General features: G+C 35.2%; 1 protein-coding gene across 4 annotated transcripts in view; it reads right to left on the bottom strand.

The window, feature by feature from the left end:
* The window catches only part of AEBP2 (AE binding protein 2), a 92,857-nt gene that overhangs the window by 58,493 nt on the left and 13,953 nt on the right, over window positions 1–20,411 (bottom strand). For all 4 annotated transcript variants that reach the window (XM_042991855.1, XM_042991856.1, XM_042991857.1 and 1 more), the window contains exons 2-3: window positions 11,790–11,997; window positions 4,040–4,147 (exon numbers count right to left, since the gene is read on the bottom strand). In XM_042991855.1, coding sequence (XP_042847789.1) covers window positions 4,040–4,147; window positions 11,790–11,997 — 316 coding nt within the window. The remainder of the gene's footprint in view (window positions 1–4,039; window positions 4,148–11,789; window positions 11,998–20,411) is intronic.

The raw sequence follows: 20,411 nt of genomic DNA, 5'->3' as shown, positions 1-20,411 counted from the left end.
AACCAGATGACAGAAATCTAATATGGCGTGAGGAGAATAACAGAGGACAGAATAGACTGGAAAATCATAATATGGCCTGTGGGGAAAAACAGAGGACAGGAGAAGAATAGATTGGAAAGGGTCATTAAAGAAATTCCATTTTATTAAAAAATATTTTTCATCAGGGTGGTGGTGACACAGGTGCATACATCACAGGTACATACACACATATGAAACATATCTTTACACTGTTGAACACTTAAGTATACTTAAGACACTTTATTATACATTATAAGTAAAAACTTTAAAAAAAAAAAAAAAGACTCACCTCAAACATCATCACCTCATGACCTTCTTTCTATAGCTGACTCCCACTTACCTTCTACTATTCCTCCACAGTCCCTATTATAGTATTTAATTGATACCTAATCTAAGTTTCCATAGAACCTTTCATACGTCACTATTAAAACACGTAAAACATTTCATTACTTAAATTTAGATCTTATTCACCTTGCTTCCAAAGTGCCTAGCACACTGCCATGTACTATAGATATCAACTTTCTGAATTTAAATGATTCCTATGACTTACAGAACAATGCCTCACTAATTCATACTCCTTAACTTCTGGCTTTTTTTTTTTTAATGTTTATTTATTTTGAGGGAGAGAGAGAAAAATATATGTGGTGGGAGGGGTAGAGGGAGAAGGAGACACAGAGTCTGAAGCAAGCTCCAGGCTCTGAGCTGTCAGCACAGAGCCTGAGGTGGGGCTTGAACTCACGAACAGCAAGATCACGACCTGAGCCAAAGTCAGACACTTAACTGACTGAGCCACCCAGGCACCCCAACTTTTATCTTTTAAAGACAACTTCATTCCCCCTCTCCAATGGGAATCTTCTACAGTTTCTAAAAGGAGGATCTGGGAGAAAAAAGCATTTGACAGGCTTTGAAATCAATCTGCACATCACAATCAACCAGGAGGATTGCTGCCTTAAAGAAAAACATATAGAAATACAGTAAAAAAGTAAATGATTCTTTCACTTTAACAACAATAATCTCTTATGTTTATTGGATACATACTGTATGGCTCTATGAGGTAACTATTCTTACTAGCTACATCTTAATGGGAAGTTTAAAAACTGTCCCAGATCATACACTTCCAGAACATACCAGGGGTAGGATCTATAGTAAGACCCCAAGAAAGACTAGGGTGTTAAAGTTATAAGGCCCACATGCCAACAGAAAGGTCAATGAGATCATTTATTTAAAAAAGAATAAAGAGGGGCTCCTGGCTGCCTCAGTCAGTAGAGCATTAGACTCTTGACCTCAGTATCATGAGTTCAAGCCCCATGCTGGGCACAGAGCTTGCTTAATAAAAATTAAAACAATTTTTTAAAGTAAATAGACAAAATTAAAAAGAAAGAAAAATAAACCCGAATAGTTAAACATAAGAATAGATAACCAGGGGCGCCTGGGTGACTCAGTCGGTTAAGCGTCTGACTTCGTCTCAGGTCATGATCTCACAGCTAGTGGGTTCGAGCCCCACATCGGGCTCTGTGCTGACAGCTCAGAGCCTGGAGCCTGCTTCGCATTCTGTGTCACCCTCTCTCTTTGCCACTATCCTGTTCATCCTCTGTTTCTCTCAAAAATAAACATTTAAAAAGAAAAAAGAAAAAGAAAAAAAGGATACCCAAACTTCCTCATAATTAAAGAGAAGCAAATTAAAACTACATTAGGATGAAAACAAGAAAAAAACCTATACAACGATGGAATTTCTAATCTATTAGATCGGCAAAAATCCAAAAGTTTGAGAACACTTTCTTATCTTAGCACAGCTACTGAGAAGGCAGACGTTCTAACAATGATGATGAGGACACAAACCCTAAGGAGGGCAATTTGGCAAGATTTATCAAAATCATCAATGCTTATATAGCCTTTGATCCACCCACTCATGTCACTTCGGGGAATTCTTCCTCCATATATATTTACACATGTACAAAATGACACGTATGTTCCAAGATTTATCACTTCAGCACTATTTATAATAGCCAAAGACTAGAAATAACCCAAGTGTCTATACAAATTTGGTTAAATAAACTGAAAGAATACTCTCTAGGAGCAAATATAGAAAGATCTCTAGAATACAGTAAGTTTAAAAAGCAAGGTACACATACATGCAAGAAAGAGGTTAACAGTGGGAGAAACTTGGCATAGGGTATAAGGGAACTTTATAATCCTTGTAATATTACTGTATATCTAAAACTGCTATAAAATAAAAGGTTGATTAAAGAAAAAAATAATAAGGTATATGGGGTGCCTGGCTGGCACAGTCAGTAGAGCATGCGACTTCTGATTTCAGAGATTTGAGTTTGAGTCCCACACTGGGTATGGAGATTACTTAAAAATAAAATCACTAAAAAAAAAAAAAATGACAGGGGTGCCTGGGTAGCTCAGTCGGTTAAGCATCCGACTTAATTTCCGCTCATGTCATGATCTCGCGGTTCCTGAGTTTGAGCCCTGCATACAGCTCTGCACTGACAGTGTAGAGACTGCTTGGGATTCTGTCTGACCCTCCCCTGCTTGTGCACGCTCTCTCTCACTCTCTCTCAAAATCAACCAACCAACCAACCAACCAACATTTAAAAAAAGATAGTTAGAAATAAAGTACAGACAGTATATAGTTTACTGGATTTTGTGTAAGAAAGAAGAATGAAACTACATATATTGGTTCATAAAGAAATACTAGAAGAATTCACTAGAAACTATTAACAGTGGTTACATATTTGAGGAAGAGGGAAGAAGGAAAGAAAAAAAGGGAGCAAGATTTCTCTACGTAAATAATTTCCTTAAAAATTTTTTTAACTTGGGGCACCTGGTGGCCCAGTTGGTTGAGAGTCTGACATTAGCTCAGCTCATAATCTCATGGTGCCTGAGTTTGAGCCTCGCATTGGGGTCTGTGCTGACAGCTTAAAGCCTGAAGCCTGCTTCTGATTCTGTGTCTCCTCTCTCTGCCCCTCCCCTGCTGGCACTGTGTGTGTGTGTGTGTGTGTGTGTGTCTCTCTCTCTCTCAAAATTAAACATTAAAAATTTAAAAAAAAAATTTTTTTTAACTTGTTAAAGATTGTCTTTTCAAAATAAACTAATTTTTTAAAAAAGCAGCTCCATAAGAATTACCTCCTTCTCTAATGAAACCCAAGGGACGTTTCTGGCACAGTATTTACATACCAGTAAATTATGGGTTTAACAGCTATTAAAGTTTTCTAAACACAAACTTTTAACCTCTATGGTATATGCTTTCCATAATTACAAACCAAAATATTTTGTTTAATTTTTAATGAAGATAAATGGAAAAACGGTTTTTACAGAACTGGTTCTTCGTACAATTTTTCAGAATACATCCATTTGACACAGTAATTTACAAGTAAACTCAGTAACATGACCTCAAACCTGAGTGAAAGCAATCAATTCCCTTAACGTTGTACAATTTCACTTTTTGGAATTATTAATAATCAGTGTTGTTTGCTAATAAAAAGGCTGAAACCTATAGCAGTGAAAACACACATCACAAGGTATTAAAAGCCACCAATTTTAAAGACATGCATTCAAACAGGTCTGCCCATTAGCTATTCTCAATCCACCCTCCACAGTGACTTTTTTCTGTTCTCCAAATTTTACAAATTGGATTAAATTATCTTTACCTCCATCGCTTTTTTAAATTCCATGTATCTACAGGAATATTTTTAAACATTGCTAGAAGGGCAAAAATATGCCCATTAGGAAATACATCAACCAGGGGCACCTGGGTGGCTCAGTCGGTTAAGCATCCGACTTCGGCTCAGGTTATGATCTCGCAGTTTGTGAGTTCGAGCCCCGCGTCGGGCTCTGTGCTGACAGCTCAGAGCCTGGAACCTGCTTCAGATTCTGTGTCTCCCTCTCCCTCTGCCCCTCCCCTGCTCACGCTCTGACTCTCTCTGTCCTTCAATAATAAATAAACGTTTAAAAAAAATTTTTAAAAGAAATACATCAACTAAAAGTTAAAAACAACGCACATATACTTACTTACCTTAAAAGGTTTGTCTCCACTGTGTGTCAGCATATGCCTCTGTAACCAACTCTGACTGGTTGATGGAGTGTTATATACTTTACAACCTTTCCATAAGCAAACAAATACCTGTTAAAAGAAGAGCCATAATAATTTTCATCACTTATTTCAACAGAGTTTTATTCCTTGTAAGTTCAAATGAACATGCTGCAAGTCTTTAACTGACAGAAAGAGCCATTAATGTAGGAGTCAATCAAAATGCTTAGCATAGTTAAACTTCTGAACTTCCAGTATGAAAAGCACAGTGTCAATCCTTTCCCCTTAAGGCTGCTGTCCAATTCCCTCAATGAGGACTGAAAAACCAATCCCAAAGTGTCACTCAGAAGGAAAAATACAAAATATTAACAATATAGCCTTGGAACCAGAACTATACACCATTATTTTGTATTTACTGCATGAGGGAACTAACATGTATTATTTATAACAGGAAAATATAACGGTATAAAGAAATAATGAAAATAAATCAAAATACTCAAATATTAATCTCTGAAGATGAATGTCAGAAAATGAGTATAGTAATTAAATTACTAAGTTAAAATTTTCTGCTCTAGATTCCTTATTCTCATATGCATGCTAATACTTATTTTTATACTGTTCTATTCTTTAAAAATTATTTCCCATTATCTTATGAAACAAAATCTAATACAAAATGTTAAATTAATACAGTTGTAAAAGCAATGGGCATAAGCTGTTTATCATAACAGATCCACATTCTTGGATTCAGGTAATTGAGTATGACTGGGTTTGGAAAATACCAGTCTAACAACTAACAATCTAATCTTTATCATCTTCTTACTAGTGACATATCAAGTTTCTAACTGATTGTATTTCCATCAAACTGAACATTTAAAATTGCGTCCCAACACCAGTAAAAGAAGTCTGAATCCACTGTAGTTATAGCCTTCAAAGAGCCACTTATATATAAGCTCTGTTCTTTTCTAAGGGAAGAGTAATTATAAATAGAGCCATACTTTCAAGACTGTTACATACTACATGTAGAATAGAATGAAGATACATGCAGAAATGAAGCATCATTAAACAGTTTAAAATAAACTTTTTTTAAAGCCTAGAAAAATCAACAGTCTAAAATAACTGAATTTTTACTCAAAACCAAAGTCATTTTATATTAGATAGGTCTAACAAGGCAATACTGCTATTGCTGTTTGATATGACTGTTTATAGAGTTATCATGTATCCTGATTCCTCTACAGATTGGCTCATTTCTTTCAATTAAACAGACATAGAAATCAAAACATTTCCTCCTTCATATTTAAAATCCTTGACCCTAGTTTGTGTTTATAAAATGATTCCACAAGTTCCCAGAATTCAAAGCTACTTTTTAAAATGAATCCAAAAAAAGGAAAAAATGTTTTCAAAACTACATGAATTGTGTTGTGGAAATTAATTCAATGTTTAATAATCACATGCAGATAATCAGTAGTGCTATCAACTTCCTCCTGACAACTCTGAGTCTTAAATGTTCAAGCAATAAATAGGAATCAGAGATTGATTTAAATTCTCTCACAAGCCATACCACATAAAGAGAAATGCATTAAAGTAACTTGAAACAAATCTACCATCATTTATGTAATAATTTTTAAAACAGTGAAGAATTCTATCGTCTTAACTCTTAAGCTGAGTTACTCTCAAAGAAACAAGAAGATAAATATTCAAACACTGCCCCTTACATTAGCCAACCACTATATGTGAAAGAAACAACAATCTCTTGACTAGCAATTTTTTTTCCTAGAAATAAACACAAATATGGAGACAATGGCAGACTGTAATTCCACCAGATAATAGCCTTCAAGATGAGTAGTTATGGTCCAGACTCTAGATGAAATAATGTCTAGTAACACTATTAGAGCAACACCTTCAGGTTCAAAGAAAAACCATAACCTTCAACCTAATGAATTTTATAGGAAATGGAAGTAAGTGTAAAGAGACCAAAGCTAACTATATTTAGCTATACTGGGGTGAAATATTTAGAAAATAATTTTTGGGTTTGGAGAGAGGGGGAGAGGAAGCACTAAACTTGCACAAAGACAAAACAGGCACTAAAACTCCACACCATGGATCCACAAAAATCACAAAACTGTTAAAAGCTGAATTTCTTTCCCTAATCTATGTTAGGACACCCTTTGATAAAGAGTTAAAATCTGACAGAAGGGTCTTTCTTCAAACTTGAGAGTTTTTAGATGCACAATATGTGAAAAACATTCTCATAATCAATTTTTAGAAACTTCTTCATTGTAAAAATTAACTCTGAAAACCAAACACCACAGGAATCTAATCCAAATGTGAAAGGAATTATTCAAGCATAAAATCTATGATGCTTCCTCTATAATACCTTAAGATGAATTAAGTTCTAAAAAAAAAATGAATTAAGATCTAGCTATATTAATCAGAATACTGAGACATATAGGTACATAGTCTCTCATAATAGACAGACTTATATTAGGTTATTAGATGTAACAAAAATAGCACAAAGTAAATGACCTGAATTGTATACAGAGCTTTCATACTTTGCAGCTTTGTAATCCTGGAAGAATCACTTCTTTAAGCGTCTATTTCCTTTCTCATCAAACAGACACTACGAGCACACATTCGCTAACTCCAAAATACAATGAAAATGCAAGATGATACTCTAAACTATTTAACAGAAAAATTGGGTTTATATTAGACACTGGAGGCCCCTTTTCAAAATAACTGCCACCAAATAAATTTTTCTGCCAAACTATCTTTAAAAATCAAATCAAAACACACAGTTATTAAAAGAATATTTGTGGACGTGGCTGGGTGGCTTGGTCAGTTAAGCGATCGACTCCCTGATTTCAACTCAGGGATACCCACATCAGGCTCCATGCTGGGCGTGTAGCCTGTTTTGGATTCTTTCTTTCTTTCTTTCTTTCTCCCTCTCGCTCTCTCCCCTCCTTCTCCCCCAACCCCCATCCCTCCCTGGCTCTCTCTCAAACAAAACTAAATTAAATTAAATTAAATTAAATTAAATTAAATTAAATTAAATTAAATCAGAATATTTTTGGACTACCAAAGAATCTTCAAATTTACAATGACCCAACTAAAGATGTAGAGGTCTAAAATTTCAATTTTATAGGTTTGGGCTTTCTGTTGAGAAGTCCTTTAGAAATCCTCACTCATTCAAACTGTCAACTTTAAGGCAACTCCTCCAAAATGCCCAAAATGAAAAAGACTGGTACAAACCTGAGAACCAAGGGTAGTGTTAAGTGTTCTTCACTTTCATCAATTTCTTTGACCAAATGCAGCAACGTAGTTTTCTGAATTTATTCATGGCCTACACCTTTGACAGCTTGTGTGACAGTATAAAGATACTTGTACTTATCTGGTCACTAACATTTCACACTAAAGTGTGCAAATGATCCATTAAAATTTTCTGTAAGTAAATTGTAAAATCTACTGCAAAAAAAATGCAATGTAACCTGACAGAATCTAAGTATGCATAAGGAAAATTCAGTTAGTAGTAAGGTAAATTAAAATCAGCCAAATATATTCTAAATAGAGCCAGAAGGCAATATAATTTACATGCAGGAGTGGGGGAAGGGGCTGGCTTTACTAAGGAATTAGATTCCTTTTGCAGTAAAATGATACAAAAAGATTTTGTATAAAGCAAGAGATAATACCATCTAAAGTCAGGAAGGGATTGGATGATTTTTATGGATCCCTTAAACTTTGATTTATTTTTTTGTTTAATGTTTTATTTTATTTTTGAGGGTGGGGGGCAGAGAGAAAGGGAGACATAGAATCTGAAGAGGGTCTAGGCTCCAAGCTATCAGCACAGAGCCCAACGCGAGGCTTGAACCCATGAACTGTGAGGTCATGACTTGAGCCAAAGTCAGATGCTTAACTGATTGAGCTACCCAGGCACCCCAAGCTTTAATATTAGTTAGAAAAAAACCAGCTCACTCTTTTACAAAATGCGAACAAAAGAGAAATAAAATATTTTTTACATGTAATTATTGTTTCTAATCAGTTTGTTCTTCCAAGATCTAAAACAACAGCTATCATTTTATATCCTATTATTTTTAGCCACATTAAATGAACATTTTCAATTTTCTCTGCTAAAAGATATTTAATAAAACAGAGGACAAAAATATTTAATAGAACACTCAAATTACAAGAATTAAGTATTTTTCCTTTATTACAAAATCTATGACCAATTTCATGCATGTTTTAGAAGCTATCAGATAGGCAATCAAAACTCAAAGTGACCTCCTAAGATTGATTTCACTGTCTAGTCTCATTCCAATTTAACCCTGAGTGTCATTTTATGTAACGTATAAAGGTAACTGATCTTATTCAAGCCTTTGAATAATACCCTACCATCCCTTCCCCGAAATCTCCTTCAGGCCCTCTGCCCTCAAACACACCAAAGAACATACACAAAAATGAACTTAATAAAATGACACGTGTAAAATAACTCGTGCATCAAGAAACACAAACAGGTTTCTTTCTGGCAAATCTGTTTTTTTTTTTAATAAGAAATAGTTAAGACGGAAAGAACACAACACTAATGGATATTACTAAACCACAGAAATCCTAGAAGACAAAGTTTCCTGCTTACCAAGACTTCAGTGTATATGAATAGGACACTGGGATTTGAAATGTGATTAATAAAATACCTCATTCTAGTTTTTGAAATCCAATCATGCACAGAAGTATGACCCCAGAACCCGATTCTATTATACCTAACGAAAAAAAGTTTAAAAATGTTTTGCGTCTTTTAGTATTTTAAATAGGAAAAAGTACTTTCATGAGTCTTCCTTAAAAGGCATATTCACTCACGCACGCTCTCTCTCAAAAATAAACATGAAAGAAAGAAAGAAAGAAAGAAAGAAAGAAAGAAAGAAAGAAAGAAAGAAAGAAAAGAAAGAAAGAAAGAAAGAAAGAAAAAGAAAAATTGGGGTAGCTAGATGGCTCAGTCAGTTAAGCATACGACTTCAGCTCAGGTCATGATCTTGCAGTTCGTGAGTTTGAACCCCACATCAGGCTCTGTGCTAACAGCTAGGACCCTAGAGCCTGCTTCGGATTCTGTCTCCCTCTCTCTCTGCCCCTCCCCCACTCATGCTGTCTCTCTCTCAAAAATAATAAACATTTTTTTAAAAAGGTATTTTTTAAAAATTAAAAAAAAAAAGGTACACTCACAATCTGGTGTTTAAGTGGTTAGCTTAACTTTTGAAATAGAAGAATCTACCCACTTTGATATATGAAAAGGTCAATGAAGACCCAAACTCTACCCAATTTCAGCCTCCAAATATAATTAAAGTCCATGTGACATGGAAACATAAAAAGCTTAAAGGGGGGATGGGGGGAGAGAGAAGTTTCTAAGCTATTATAGGATGGTTTTGTTTTCCCAGGGTGAAGATTAGAGTGGGATGAGAAAAAGAACAGGAATTAATATAATATAGTATTCAGATCTTGCTAACATACTACTCCAATAAAACCGTCAACTTTTAATAAGTAGAAGCATAAAGTCCTCTAGAGTTACCAATTTTTTCCTCATTTGCTTCTGTTCCATTAAGACAGTTTAACACTTGGGGTAGAAAGAAGAGATAAGAAATCTAAAAAAAAATTATGTTATGAAAATCAGCTGTTTTCCAGGTGTATGAGGTACCTAGAACAAAGTCATGAAGACAGAAAGTAGAACTGGGGTGCTGAGGAAAGGGAGGAATGGGGAATTATTGTTGAATGGGTACAGATGTCAGTTTGAGATATTAAACAATTCTGGAGATAGACAGTGATGATGGTTGTACAACAATATAAACGTACTTAACGTCAATGAACTCTACACTTAAAAACACTTTTTTTTTAAAGTTCCCTTCAAAGAGGCCATATAAAAAAAAAATTAAAAAAAAAGATGTCCCAACCAACATCCACTCTATTTTAAGCACAAAACCAGATCAAGATTTCCTGTTACATAGTTGTACAAAGTTTTCAAAGTTTCATTCATACATCGGTATACAGACTGAAAGCTTGATCTATAGGCCAATGACTGATATGTAAAAATAATGAGTGTATTTTCTCTATTCTCTAACATTTGTAGTTTAGCAATTAATGTCCTTCAAAGATCAGGCCTCCTTTCTGTGGTCAAAACAGCATTAAGCTTAAAATTAGCCAGAGAATCCTATTTTTAATAAAGTAATTTTATGAGTAAGTATTTGAGAAATGACACGGGGGGGGGGGGTCATTTCAACAAGTTTATACTTATTGTAGAAATACCAAGACTTCATGCCTTGCTCTATGACATAAGGTAAATATAGCTGCCGTGACTACATGATAGATTCAGTCTGCACCTCGATTCCTTCTGTAGATCCTTCAAGAGCTGAAAACATTCTCATAAGGCTATGTACCAACTCCTCAATGTGTAAGATCTAAGACTTAGAAATGTGAGATTTTCCCACACCTACTACACGAAGCTCAGTAACCTTCTACATAGTTCATGATCCTATATATAGTTGCTAAATCAAGTGACTAAAAAAGCATCATGCCATGGCTCAAAAGACTCAGTGATATATACCGAATGATATCAAGCACTGGCTCACAAAAAACAACTCTATAATAACTAGGAAACCAACTTGGTTAACATAGCTCACAATAAAAATCTGATATATGTAAGAAGGGAAAAAAGACTGTTACAAAAGTAACCTAACCACTGAGCTGGGTTGGGTTAAGCGGGGAAAATACCATATGATGGGCAAATTTCTTTAATACACTATCTGTTGTCTACCTAGACATCACAAAATTCAAATCTAGTAAGACAAATGTTACTTATCAAATTTCAATAATCAAAAAATTGCTGATACATTACAACATACTGTGACAACGGCAAAGATTTCTTAAAAGATTTCAATGCACAAATACCACTGGTTACAATGTGAGAGATGCTTATATGGTTGCATGTTTTTAAAAAAGATCAATGCAATCTAACTATCAATGCAACCTTGGAAACAGCTACCCACTCACTTAAACCATAATGATCCTAAACCATTTTAGTATCAGTAGATCTCAACAGTGATGGCAAGCTGATAGGAAATATGTGGCCTAAAGATTATCTGTACTTAACAATGTGACATTAATTTCTGGAAAGTGCACTAAAGTGTGGTTAACTATTCAAGACAAACCTAGATAAAATTGAAAAAAGTTGTAAGTAACATTATAATACTTTGATCCATTACACTTTGACTCACCTAATTTGCTTAGCTCTTAAATCACTATCCAATAAAAATTATATAGACTGACACAATTAAATTTATTCCTAAAAAGGTATAGGTCAATACTCACTAACCAGAACTTCCTATCTAAGCCAGCTCTGTTAAGACCTGGGAAAAGATGATCAATTCTCATTCACAAATAATGACTGCAAGCCGTCATTTAACAGAACTGTTTATACTAATCCTGTAGAAAGTCTAATATTACCGTTGTATTTTAGAAAACTGAATTTCTTCGCACTGTATTTTAGAAAGTCTAATCTCTTCTAAGAGCAAATTAAAATCCAACACATATGTTCATTTGATCCTATCAAGTTATGTGGGAAATAAATGAAAAAAAATTGAAAAAAATAAAGCCTGTGTAAAAACAATCTCAAATTACTTAAAAAAAAAAAACCTAGCTAGCGATTACAAATTAATAAAACTAATAAAAACAGGGAGTGAAAAAAAGAAATGACAAAACCAACCCCTCCTCGCTGACCATCTACATGTATGGAACGGATGTGATCTGCCAGATCTGGACTAGAGTTGAAGCAAGCCTGGCACTGGTCCCAACAACAATTATAGGCAATATTTTTGCTTGAAGAAGTAGTGCTTCCTTGTCCATTCATCATTGCTGGAGTTGAACGCCCACTGGAAATTGTGCTGTCTACATCCATTATAGTACTGCTTATGCTACAAAAGAAGAAAAAAGGCTGTGTTATTCCTAGAAATTCACTAACATGAATATGATCTTATACTTAATTAAGATTACTACTTGACATTCTGCTCCATACAAAGCATACTAAACCATATTTTCTATTAGAAAACAACACTGCTTTGAAATCATTTAGTTGGCAATAAAGTGCAAATCAAGGCAAAAGAAAAAAGAAATGCTGGTACCTCAAAACCAGATATGGGATAATTTAAGTAACTTTTGGCAGACATGAACTCAATACTATAACCTACAGAAAGCAAAGCAAACACACACACACACACACACACACACACACACACACACACACCCCCCATACATATAGCTCCTCAAATTTCAGCCCTTGCATAGTTCTGAGAAGCACAATAAAGTAATAGAGTTATAGTGTCCAGCTATAAATAATTCAGAACCAAGAGTATGTTTACAATTCTGCAAATCACTTGTTAATCCATAATCATTTCCTCTATTCACTAATCTAAGAATGCAACTGCTATCATATCCTACTTCTCTCCATCTCAAAAAAGTTGGGAAATTGTGCAATATTTTCCCTTCTAAATAAACAAGCAGAAGAGAGAAAACTGGGTGCAATAAAAAGTTTCTCCAATTTTACCAAAGTCCAAATAAAATGTCTTTTTCTAGACCTCAATTTTTTTTTTTGCTAATCTCTATCCACAAAAAAAGGACTGAAAAAGCCAATCTTTTTTTATTTTTTATTCACTAAACTAAGTATAACATATTAGTGACACTTTTATTTACTAAGAAAATTACATACTAGTAGAAATAAAAGTAAAAAAAAAAAAAAGAAAGAAATGAAAGTAATAGAATTTTGAATGCTCAAAATTTCTCATCTTAATAAACACTTTTTTGCCTTCCTTTCAAAAGCAATTCATTTAAGGGGACGGCTGGCTGGCATAGTCAGTAGAGCATCTGACTCCTGATCTCAGGGTTGTAGGTTCAAGCCCCATGCTGGATGTAGAGATCACTTAAAAATAAAATCTTTTTGGGGCGCCTGGGTGGCTCAGTCGGTTAAGCATCCTATTTCAGCTCAGGTCATGATCTCAAGGTTCAAAAGTTCAAGCCCTGCATCGGGCTCTTTGCTGACACAGCCCAGAGCCTGAAGCCTGCTTCGGATTCTGTGTCTCCCTCTCTCTGCCCCTCACTCGCTCACACTCTTATCTCTCTCTCTCACAAATAAACAAAAAAAAAATTTTAATAAAATAAAAATAAAAATAAAATTTTTAAAAAATTAAAAGCAATTCATTAAAACAATTTTTTTCAGTATCTTCCCAACAGAGACTACAGGAAAGTAGCTTCAACCAGAGGGCTCAACAGTAAGAATGTTTGCACATTAAATCCATCAAAAGCTATTTATTTATCTGCTTGCAATCTAAGTACCAATAAATTATGAAAATTATATTAACTTTTAAGGAGTATGTTCCCGACTCCCAAGTTTTTACTACAGAAAATTTCAAAGACACAGAAAAGTTATATAAATTTGAACTTAATTTACATTTTGGGGACACCTGGCTGGCTCAGTCGGTACAGCCTGCGACTCCTGATCTCAGGGTTGTGAGTTCAAGTGTCATCTTGGGTATAGTGATCACTTAAAATAAATTTTTTTTTTAATTTACATTTTGTCCTACTTGCTATATGTAATTTGTTTTTCTCAATCATCTGCAAGTTGCAAACGTGATACTTCAACCACAATCACTTCAGCACACACCACCTAAAAATAAGAACATTTATCTATAATCACAACTTCATTTGCTTATATGTAAGAGTCAAAATAAAGTTTAACTTATTAAAGTAAAAATGATTTGTGTCTGGGGGTAGCTCAATCAGTTGAGCGTCAGGGACTCCTGATTTCAGCTCAGGTAGTGATCCCGGGGTTATGGGCTTGAGCCCCGCGTCAGGCTGCAAGCTGAGCATGGAGCCTACTTGAGATTCTCCACCTCCCTCTGCCCTTCTCCTGCTAGGGCTCTCTCTTGAAATAAATAAATACATAAACTTTAAAAAAAAAAAAGTGTCTAACATCCAATGCACCCATTTAAAAAGAGCTAGCAAAAATGTTTTTTTTTTTTTTTAATAGGATGCTTCAGACATGAAAAATGTCTGATTCCCCTTTAAAGAATATTCACATGCTTAAATTCATCTGGCTATCTACCAGTCAATGTAAGTTCTAAATTAGAACTTTAAAACTTCATTCTAAACTTTGTAATCTTGGGGCACCTGGATGGTTCAATCCATAGAACATGCAACTCTTTATCTCAGGGTTGTGAGTTTGAGCCCCACGTTGGGTGTAGATATTAAAAAATTTTTCTGTAATCTCTATTAAGTTCTCAAATGCAAATAAGCTTGGTTATCTGAATACTTAGTCATATTTTTTGCAGGAATAAATTGTGAGTATGGCGTTTTTTCTATACAGAAATACATTATTTTTATTCGGGCCCTAGAAATTTCAAGTTTCATGAGGCCCTTAACCCATGAAACAATCACCTATTTTCCTAGATTTCATAGATTTTAAAACATTTTAACTGTAAAGCTCATACTTTTATAAACCATACTAATTAACACCAAAGGCAAATAAAATATTAATAGTTTTCAGTGGACAACCAACCACACTCAAATTATAAACCATCTTAGGAAAAGAGATTAATCTCAATGATCTATTGCAATGCAATCTCTAAGGTATAGCAAAGTGTAACACACACACACACACACACACAAACACACAGGGTAGTAATGCTCCAATTTCCATATCCATACCTAGGCCGGGGAGGGAGACAGATATAGACATGGGTGTTCTCTCAAGACAAAACTTTTGTTGTTTTTTTGTTTTTTTGTTTTTTAAGGCAAAACTTCCTTTGAAGGATACACAAAACATCGTCCATGTTTTTTTGGAGGGGCAGATGGAGGATCAGAAGGAGAGAAACTTTCACTATAAATACCTTTTTGTATCACTTTTAACCACATACCTGTACTGCTTTTATGGAAAAGTCCAAACTTAGTTGAAAATGAAACCAATTTTCCTTAAATTGGACAAAGGCCAAGAGACTCATAATAAATCCAACTAGCAATATACAGTCTATCTACATAGTGCTTAATGTACTTTTGTTTATTAATCTTACCATAGAAGGGGAACCTTGTAACTGCAAACATCCATATACACTGAAGATCATGTAATCAGTCTATGTGCAGTATCACTGAAACACAAGCCTTCATGTGGATACAGATCCTCATAAAAAGACAGTATAATGCTGATATTAAGAATATGAACTGTGTCTATCATTGGCAACTGAGCTGCATATGCAGTGGCAGAGGTGGTAAGGGACAGACCTCATGCCCTGGAAGATTCAAGAGACCTTCACATATGTGCAGCATACCACAGAGCCTCCCAAAGCCTAGCAGGGCCAAATGGAGTCCTGCTGCATAGCCCCTCTTAGGCTCCTGCAAATTCTAGGAAATGTCCAAATCCTAAGCCTCCAGGATCCCTTTTGGCCCTAGATCCATGCTGGAATCTATGGTTTTCTCCAGTCCTAAAACAAAAAGGCAACAGTCCTGACGTGGGAGAACAAAAGAGACAAGTTATAGTTAATTTTTTATTTTGACAGGACACTGAGCTAGATATAGATCCCATAGAAACAGTGTCCTTCCTCCTGTAACAGTAAGATAACAAGATGATCTGAACTAGAAGAAGACATTCCACCTGATCCTGTAATATTCCTAGGATCCTACATATTAACATTTTTCATTCACTTAGTTCTCCTTCCCAGTGAACACCTACTAATTCTGTAAAATGTGAACAAAAGCAGCTTAGTATTTGGAAGGAAACCTAAGCCAGAAAAAAGCACTCCTACTATTCAGATAGTTACAATAATCTAATGCAGTGCTTCTCAATTTAATATTCTAACAATCACCTGGGATCTTATTATGTGCAGATACCAATTTAGTGAATTTTGGGGTAGGACCAGAGATAACTGTATTTTTCTTTTGAGATACTGTATTTTTAATAAGCACCTACTTGTTGATGCTACTACTACAACATTTTGAGTAGCAAGACTAAAAGATCTTTTACTATTACCCAAGTAAGACAGGTCAGACTATCTCATGAAGTGTGTGTCTGATACTGCACAATCACATAAACTAAAGCATACACAAAAACAGACACACACACACACACACACCCTGTGATAACACATAATCCATAAGTTTCAAAAAAAAAAAAGAAAATCCCACACGATGTTAGAAATTCAAACGCAATATTTAGGGAAGGACAGGAAGGATTTTCAACATAACATTTTCTCTCTTTTCCATGGACCCTTTTCCTCTTAAGAAACTACCCGGCACACCAGCCATTTCTACCATAACATCTAGAGTAAACTACATTGCTATTATGAAAATTATTTCCTCTGGGGGCACCTGGGTGGCTCAGTCGGTTGAGCGTCCGACTTCGGCTCAGGTCATGATCTCACGGTTTGTGAGTTCGAGCCCCGCGTTGGGCTCTGTGCTGACAGCTCAGAGCCTGGAGCCTGTGTCTCCCTCTCTCTCTCTCTAGGCCCCTCCCTGCCCCTGCTCACACTCTGCTTTCTCTCTCAAAAATAAATAAACATTAAAAAAAAAATTATGTCCTCTGGGAACTCAAGGGCCAACCAATACACGTAAGAATATACCCTTCTTTGAGAACTCAAATTACTGTCAAGCAAAACATTTGTGTGGTAGACATAACCACAGCCATCAGGGTTGCCAACTTTAAAAAGCAAAGGGCAGATTACTAATGACAAAACACAGGAATAGAGGAAGCAATACATGGATGTTACATTATCAAGATGGAGGACAAGCCCACGGTCTAAATGCAACAGAATAAGAAAAGCTCACTGATATAGTTTCAGATTCCACATTGGAAACATTGTAAAAAAACTATCACCTGTCAAGTTTGGGTGTATAATCAAATAGCCACACAATTAATCTAAAAAGGTTATTAAAAGACTCCTTCCTTTTCAACTACATATCTGTATGAGGCCAGTCTTCACATAGTTCAACCAAATCAATTCACTACAACAGACTGAATGCAGAAGTAGATATGAAAAACTAGCTGTGAAGTCAGATATTAAAGATGTTAAATATAAAACAACATCGCTCTTCTATTTTTTTAACAGTAAAAGTTATTTTACATTAAGAAAATACTATGTAGGGGTGCCTGGCTGGCTCAGTTGGTAGAGCATGCAACTACCAGCCTCAGGGTCTTAAGTTCAAGCCCCACATTAGGCATGAAGCCTATGTGAAAGAGAAAGAAAGAAAGAAAGAAAGAAACATATAATTGGTTTATTTTTAATGTTTCTAAAGTTCTTGGTTTTAATTTCTAATCCTATAAGTTTATTGATAAATATAACCCACATAAACAAAAGCTCTTTAATTTTTTTTAATAACTTTAACAGGTTTATTGAGATATAATTCATATTCCTAAATACTTAAGAAAGCAAAGGAGTTTTTAAAAGTAAAATGTTCAAGAACCACTGTTCTGGTGCAAAGTTTAAATGACTCTCTAAAATGTACTGGAAAGAGTAGGTTTCTGAGCTGGAATATTTTTGTTTTATTTGGAGTTTAATTCCTTAATTGGAAATTGAATCTGAGATCCAATGGGTAGAGAAGCCTTATCAGGAGCCTTCTTTTCACCTGTGAGGAAATTCATTTTACTATGGATTCTCCTTGGTATCTTTGGGTCCTTTTCTTTCTTCTGCTCTTGATTACAAGGCTACTGAAATGTCTAACTTTATTTTTTTTTTTAATTTTTTTTAATGTTTATTTATTTTTGAGAGAGAGAGAGAGAGAGCAAGCATGAGTGGGGGAGGGGCAGAGAGAGAGGGAGACACAGAATCCGAAACAGGCTCCAGGCTCTGAGCTGTCAGCACAGAGCCCAACGCAGGGCTTGAACTCACAGACAGCGAGATCATGACTTGAGCCGAAGTTGGACGCTCAACCGAATGAGCCACCCAGGTGCCCCTAAAATGCCTAACTTGAAAGAAGAGTTAGGAACAGAGACCCGAATGGATATGGGTGTATAATTTGAATTTAAGTATAATTTACTCTCTTCACTCAAAAAAAAATTAAAACATCAGAATTTCCTATAAAATATGTCATTCATTAGCAAAGTTGCAGGTCTGTACTATAGATTTAATTTAGGCCTCCACATGTCCATTTATAAAAAATTAGATCTGTAAATCATACCCTTATGCCTTACCCAATTAAACACCTTCCAAGAAGACCAGTTACTTACTATGTGCTCTCCTCTCCTGGGGAGCTAATAACAAATTAAAGGGTTGACATAAGACAATTATTAAGAATTTTATAGCTTAAGTTTGAGGTTCTAGTCACTTCTGCATTTGTGATATAAAGACAATTATTAGGTAATGGTGTTTTTCAAACAAAATTTCCATACTAGTAATCCCCTTTCATAGCTCTTGATCAGCAGAACTAAAGTGTAGTACATGGAGACTGAAAGACAAGCTGCCCATATCTGCAAGTCAAATTTTCGAGACTAAGCAGCCAAAATAGAACAAGGAAATTCTGTTTGAATACTGACATATATTTGTAACATTCACAAACCCTACTTCGAATTTAAATTTACTTAAAAAGTTATACTGTTCTGAGTGACTTTATAAATTAATGTAAAAATTTTGAGATTACAAATACTAAATACTAATAAAATACCATTTGAACATGTCTCAGGCACTGGAGTTCCACACAAAAACTCATTTGGGGAAAAAATTTCATCCACTACTCAATCTATAAATTGTTTTTAGACTGTTTATGTTCTCAACAACAGTCCTTAAAATTATGGAACTACTAACTATGAAATGAATGGCATTTTACATTAAAAAGTAAGAAAACGGGCAGCTAGCTGGCTCAGTCAGTACAGCATGCAACTCATAATCTCAGGGTCCTGATGGTGTAGAGCCTACTTTAAAAAAAATTTAAAAAAAACCAAAAAGCTAAAAAAAACCATAGAGCTGTATTACATACAGAGTAAGAGACATCAAGGATAAAAGGTACCATAAACTTAAAGAATGTAGTAGCAAGGGGCGCCTGGCTGGCTCAGTTGGAGCCTGTGACTCTTGATCTGGGGATTGTGAGTTTAAGCCCCACACTGGGTATAGAGATTACTCAAAAATAAAATCTTAAGGGGCGCCTGGGTGGCTCAGTCAGTTGAGTGTCCAACTTCAGCTCAGGTCATGATCTCACAGTCTGTGAGTTCGAGCCCCACGTCGGGCTCTGTGCTAACAGCTCAGAGCCTGGAACCTGCTTCAGATTGTGTGTTCGCCTCTCTCTCTGACCCTCCCCCATTCATGCTCTGTCTCTCTCTGTCTCAAAAATAATAAAATAAAACACTAAAAAAAAATTTTTTTTTTAATCTTAAAAAAAAAAAAAAGAATGTAATAGGAAAAAAGGATGATCAAGGCATCTAACCAATTCTTTCAGGATCTGGAAGTTCTTGATTGAGGTTCCACAAAAGAACCTCACTAATCTCTAAAGAAAGAAGGCGGTTTTATTTTTGTTCTCTGATGAAAACTATATGTTTAGGAAGTCTTAGGTTCATAGCTTCCATCTGAATTATTATAAAACAAATATTCGGGGAGCCTGGGTGGCTCAGTCAGTTAAGCGTCCGACTTCAGCTCAGGTCACGATCTCATGGCTTGTGAGTTCGAGCCCCATGTCAGGCTCTGGGCTGATAGCTCAGAGCCTGGAGCCAGTTTTGGATTCTGTATCTCCCTCTCTCTGTCCCTCCCCTGTTCACACTGTCTCTGTCTCTCTCAAAAATAAATAAACATTAAAAAAAAAATTTTTTTAACAAAAAAACCAAATATTCTATAATTCTCATTTTTAAAGAATGGAACATGGTCCTCCCTAGGGGCTGAAGAAAGTGGCATGAGATAAAAGGAAACAAAAATTCTACAGATTTGTAAGTTACATTTAACAAGGTAAAATCGAGCATTATAAACTTAGCTTAACTTTGTAACTGGTAATAAGCTTTGTGTAGAAATAAGTATACTATATAAAGTTTCAAAGTATTTACCAAATTGTAGGTAAACATTATACCCACACATCAGGGATTCCTAATGTAATCATAGTGCAGGGTAAGTTGTTATTTGGCTAACAGGTGGGTGACGTTCCTTTCATCTATGAAATTGCCACTTACTAGTAGAATGATTATGTCTCTTCTATACTTATAATCAAATTTATTAAAGGCTAAAATTCAAGAGTGCCAAGCACTTAAGACAAGCCTTCTTCAAAAGTATGAAGTTGTATACCTAATATTATATGGATATATTAATAATATACAACTTTAAGAGTGAAATTCTACCATTCCTCACCTCCATTTGCTGGAATAGACTATAAT

Source organism: Panthera tigris, chromosome B4 (assembly GCF_018350195.1).
Source record: "Panthera tigris isolate Pti1 chromosome B4, P.tigris_Pti1_mat1.1, whole genome shotgun sequence".
NCBI lineage: Eukaryota > Metazoa > Chordata > Mammalia > Carnivora > Felidae > Panthera > Panthera tigris.
The sequence above is the reverse complement of the archived record's forward strand: the minus strand, read 5'-3'. Positions and strand labels throughout refer to the sequence as shown.